The sequence below is a fragment of the Plasmodium reichenowi genome, chromosome 10 (genome assembly GCF_001601855.1).
Source record: "Plasmodium reichenowi strain SY57 chromosome 10, whole genome shotgun sequence".
In the NCBI taxonomy this organism is placed as follows: Eukaryota; Apicomplexa; class Aconoidasida; order Haemosporida; family Plasmodiidae; genus Plasmodium; species Plasmodium reichenowi.
Window position 1 is genome coordinate 20,265 of NC_033655.1, and position 6,539 is coordinate 26,803.

Consider the following 6,539-nt stretch of genomic DNA (forward strand, 5'->3'; position numbering starts at 1 on the left):
AATAAAAAAATAAAAAAGAAAAAAAAAAAAAAAAAAAAAAAAAAAATAAATATAATAAAAAATAATTATTATAAAAAAAAATTCTAAATTAAATTTTTATATTCAAATTTTATTCATAATATTTATTTGCTTGTTTTATATATATATATATATATATTTTTTTTTTTTTTTTTATGCATTTTATACAATCTTATGAAATATATATTTATATATATATATATTAACATAATATATTATAATCTATAAAATATATAAAATAACGTTATAATGTATTATATGCATGTATTTATTTTTTTATTATATATTAATCAAAAATATTATATATATATATATATATATATATAATTTCATACTACTTATATCAACTAGAATATATTTTTTTATAATATTCAAAAAAAATAATAAAATGAATATATTATAATATATTATATATTTGTATATGTAGAAGAAAATTGAACTAATCCATTAGATTAAAGGTTATATATATATATATATATATATATTTACATATTAATTAAACATGAGAATATTTAAATTAATAAATACAGTGGAAATAAATAAAAATAAAATTAATTATAAAAAAATTAAATGACACATTCTATAAAAAAGAAAAATACAATTTATAAAAAATATAAGGTATTTTTAATTAAAACATGAAAATTCAGAAAATCAGATTATAAAAATATGTGTATATAAGTGTTAATAATACATAATATTATATTACCTTATTATTTTTTAACATGTATAAGCTCATTTAAATATATTAAATTTCGTAAAAATAATATTTATTCTCCTTATTAATATTATATCGTATTCTATCATATATATATACATAGAATAGGTTATACTTTAAGAATTTTTATTGTAATATTCACATACACATATAAAATAAATATATTTTTTTCATATAATAAAAAAATTAAAATATTATTAATGACCAAATATAATGTTTGGTTGTATTACATTTAAATTAAAAGTACAACGTATATATATATATATATATATATATACATAAATAATTTTGATCTTAAATTATTTTTGTGACATTATATTGTACCCTATATTTATTATAATCAGAATACATTTTATTTTAAACGGAAAAAAATGTTATTCACAAGGTGCTTTTTCTTCATACAAATATTATTATAAATGTTCTATATATTATAAAATAAATGATATATATATATAATGTTTTGTTACATAAAATTATATAATAATAATAATATATAATGAATTTATAAATCATTCCAAGTATATTAAATTAATTTGAAATCATGAAATAAAAAAATAAAAAAAAAATTTATAATAATAATACCTCAATAAAATGTCTCATATATTTTTAGAATATAGAACAAAAAAATAATAAAAATATTTGTTCGACCATTGATTTGAAATAATAAATGTATTATTATTTTAAGAATAAAAACAAGTATATTTCTTTTCCTTCTTTTTTGTTGTTGTTTTTAAATTTTACCATTTATAATATTATGTTATTATACATTCATAAATAACTATAAATAGGAATATGTATATATATATATATATATAGTGCATAATGATTTAATAAATATAACTCGTTCTTTTCATTTTAAATATAAATTCCGATAATGTGAAATACTTAACAATATAATTAGTATCTTTTATTTATATTGTAAATTAATTATAATTTTATAAATGTGTCTTTTTAATATATTAAATTTTTTCTTCATTTAAAAATTATGATAGAAATGATTTATAAAAATATAAATATGTATAATAATTACAAAATCAGTAGTAATGAAACAACTAATACACAAATATATTATATCTTAAAATTTTGTGGTTTCTTTTATATTTTTTGTAAATAAAATTAGGTTGATCTATTTTCATCTTTTGGTAATATATTAAATTTTTTAAGTAAAAGAACAAATAAAAATATATATATTAATATAATATTATTCTTTTATATATGTAAAATATATTAAAATTTACAAATATATGCATTTCAATCTTTTAGATTATAAGAACATAAAAAGAAAACATTTGTTCAACAACATCAAGCATATATTGCTACACGATAAATTTTAAGTCAGGAAGATAATTAAAATACTAATTCATCTACAGTATGTCACTCAAAAAAATTAAGGCTATAAAAATCTAATTGAAAAAGTTAAATGTAATAATTTTCTTCCTATCAAAATTTTATCAAATAATAGGAACACATTATTCATTAAAAAAAATGGAAAAATTGAATTAGGACATAAAAGAGTATAATAAATGTTTGTAAAATAATTTAGAATATTATAATAATAAATTAAATATGTAAAAAAAAAAAAAAAAAAAAAGATATCAATTTATAAGGCATCTCGTAGAAGTATTATACATACATAAGACAATATTATTCAAAAAAATATTGAAATATATTTTAAGAATTAAAAAAAGATGAATTGTGTAATATATATGACATACATTTCCATATCAAAGTATCAAATCAATTAAAATATACAAATAATATATGCATAAAATAAAAAAAAAAAAAAAAAAATTACCATTAGATTATATAAATAATAAAAGAAAATAAATTTATCATGTATGATTTCGAACAATGAATAACGAAAATAATAAATTATGTCTTTTAATTATATTCTTATATAACATTAATTATTTTTTTTAAATTGAAATATGTAGTAACATAAAATTCCACATATAAATATTAGAGAAAATGAAATAATATCTTATATATATATATATATATATATATATATATGACACAAAATATTATACAAAGAAATCTTAATGAACACTTTTATAAATGGATTTATAATAATCTATTAATAAATAATGAATATAAAATTATTTTTGGTGGTGCTAGACATTTATGAAGAAAAAATCATACCTGACTACAAAAAATTTAGAAATTGTGTTCTTGAATAAGAATATGAATTTAAATACCAAAAATAAATATAATATAAAATTTTTAGAATATATGACCAAACAAGAGACTTCCATCGAATGTGCATGAAATAATATATCAAACACTAATGAAAAACAATCTATTTCATAACCAAAATTATTCATACAAATGTCTTCTATATATATATATATATATATATATATATATATATATATATATATATATATATATATATGTTATATCTGTTTCTGTATTATATCTCAGATGTAATTCATTTATAAAAAATAACATTTTCTATTCAGAACAAATCATTCTCTTAAATATTCGAATAATTAAAAAAGAAATATTATTCAATATCAAGCTTATTAATTAAATAACAAATCTTAATATAATATAATGTTTTTATCTTTCTTACATAAAATAATATTATAAAAAAAAAGTACACCCACATAAACAACTGCATATTCATTAATTGCCTATTTTCTTTTTTCACTCTTAAATTAAAAATTATTTAGAAATAAAGATATTAAATTAATATTATATTATGTTAAAGTCTTTTCCTAAATATATTTTTTCTCTTTTATATAAATATAAATAAATATATCTATATGTATATATGTTTATATATATATATATATATATATATATATACATATATATTTTATGCACATATTATTAATACAAAAAAAAAAAAAAAAAAAATTCAATATGGTAAAATAAAAATATATTTTATTTTCATTTAATAATATACACAAATAAGAATAACTTAATTAATAATATGCACTAGAAAAAAATATATTTTTTAATAATCAAAGAAAAATTTTAATACGTAAAATACACTATTATAATGAATGATGTGTATAGATATGATTAAATTTACAAAAAAAAATTAAATAAATAAATAAATAAATATATATATTTATATTTATATTTATTTATTTACATAAACATTAATTTATTCATTTATTTATTCACTATAAAGGTGTAATATTAAATAGACATATAAAAATTCCGGTATAAAAAATATTTTATATATAATGTTAATTATTAAAAAACATAACATTTTTTTATAGCGGAATGAAATATCATTAAAAATGATAAAAAAAAAAAAAAAAAAAAATCTTTCTTTTTTTTTCTGGTTTCTAAATTATGGATATATATTATTAAGCCAATTAACTAAAATATCAACACTTTCTTCTGTTTCTGGTTCACATGCTAAACTATGAGAACCATAATTTAATATATGAGCACTTAAGTGTTTAAACTTCTTCTCTTCATTATCAGAATCATTTTTATTATTTTTTTTGGACTTTATTTTCTTTTTAAAATTCTTATAATATCCATGATTACATGATTTCCATAAATGATTGTGAGATTCTAATTTATTACCTGCTAAAACTGTATAATCTTCTAAATGCTTACATGGCTCATTATCCCAATCCAATAATTCACTAGAATTAGATACATCCATGTCATCAGCTGATACTTCTTTCTTCTCATCATTTTTATTAAATTCTTTTAAATTAGTTCTTTCTACATTCTCTTTATTTTTTGTATCATTAATATCCTTATTATTCGAATTTTTGTTAGTTTTACCGTTGTATAAATCTATCATTTCTTTCATAAAATTAACAGTACCTGTAGGATCAACCGTCACATCATATTTTGACTGCAGAATCATAATATCAACATTACTTTTATCTATATATTTTAGAATATTATGTTTCATACAATTATCAGCAGCTTTTACACATTCGGATGCCATTCCTACTTTTAATCCATCAGAATATTGAAAAGGATCGATTTCATTATCATATTTAATCCATGGATATTTTGAACCACCTTCTTTTACATCAAGCTTTAGAAGAGGATAAAATCTCTTAAGTAGATTACCTATACTTATTAAAATTCTATTAGTAAATTTACTTTTCTGTCTCTCCACACTAATCATAGGAGAAATAAGTACTAAACTTTTAATCTGTGACTTCCATTCTTTATTTAATTTATGTATGTATTCAAACATTTTTAAAGCTATACAACCACCCATAGAGGTACCCATAATTATTATTGGTTTTACATCATTTTTTTCTTTCAACTCTTTTATAAATATTTCTAAACCTTGAACAGCATCTAAAACAAAGTTTTCAAAATCATCGACAAAACAACGTTCATCTCTAAACCCATCAGATAAACCATGAGATTGATTATCAATACCAAAAAATGAAAATTGATTATCGTTAAATTTTTGTATCCAGCTATTTTCATATGACAATGTTCGTTCCCCGCAATTACAATAATCACTAAGACCACAATATGAACAATAATATAAATTACTATCAACATTATCATTATTATCACTTTCATCAATTAGCAATACCTTCTTATCATCAATATATGTTCTAAAATTCATTTCACTAACTGAACTTTCTGAATGGACATTTTTCTTTAAATCATTTTTCTCCTTTTCCGTATCACTCATAATAGAATGTACAGATGCACTTTTGAGGGAGGTATTTTCTGAACTTACATTTTTCTTCAATTCGTTTATATCACAAGATTCACACTTACCCTTTTTTGTACTTCCATTGTCATTTTTTATATTCCCTTCATTTGTATTCCTTTTTTGGTTTACCCATTTAGGTCTACCATAGTAATTTAAATACTCATTTCTTAAGTGTGAAGTAATTCCATGTAGGGCAAATATATGAGCTTTAGCATTTGGAACATACCAAGCATATCTAGCTATTTTCATATTATCTTTATTAGTAAAAAAATGAACTTCTGGATTACCATCATCAAATATTATATAATCATCTTTATCATGTTTCTCTTCATTTAATATATTTTTAAATTTCTTTTCAGCATTTCTTATTTCTTCCTTATTTTTTTCATTCAAATAATATTTCTTACTTTCATCATAAATCAAACGTTTGATAATATCATAATTAACATCTGGAATGTGACTACTTAATTCATCTTCATTATTATCATAATAAACATCACTAGTTGTTTCCTCCTTAACATTCTCATGATCATTGACGTTTGATTTGTTTCCTGTTTTATCATATATATCGTTACTCAATAACAATTTTTCAAAATTTTCATCATCTTTTAAAGCTTCAGCTAACTTCCTCGTATATCTATCAACAATTTTCAACTGTGATATCTTTTTATGTTCAATTAATGCAACATCCTAAGGGAAAAAATAAAAATGAAAATAAAAATAATGACAAATATATAATAATAAATTAAATATATACATAAATAACTACGAGGTTGTAAAATAAATATACACATATATATATATATATATATATATATATATTTTTCTAATAATCATATATTTATTATTAAATTAAAATTTCGACTTTACTTTAATTAACAAATAAATCATTCCTAGAACTGTCATAGTAATACGTTTAGATACAGTAGGAACTAAACAATTCTTTGTATTTTTCTTATCATTTTTAAAATAAATAGAGAAAAGCTTATATTCATTTGATTTTATATTAATTTTTATCATTAACTCTTTACATATAATTGAACTCCACCTCCTAAAATTAAGCATATTCAATTAAATTTAAAAAAAATATAAAACAACAAATTAAAACCTACAAACAAATAAGAAAAAAAAAAAAAAAAAAAA

At 17.8% G+C, this 6,539-nt stretch overlaps 1 protein-coding gene across 1 annotated transcript; it reads right to left on the minus strand.

The window, feature by feature from the left end:
- Positions 1-4,040: 4,040 nt before the first annotated feature.
- PRSY57_1001000 (alpha/beta hydrolase, putative) lies at positions 4,041-6,461 on the minus strand (the record flags this gene model as incomplete). The annotated part of the gene is made up of 2 exons (XM_012907600.2): positions 4,041-6,086; positions 6,267-6,461. The coding sequence occupies 2 exons, from the start codon at positions 6,459-6,461 to the stop codon at positions 4,041-4,043; spliced, it is 2,241 nt and encodes a 746-aa protein (XP_012763054.1).
- Positions 6,462-6,539: the final 78 nt, after the last annotated feature.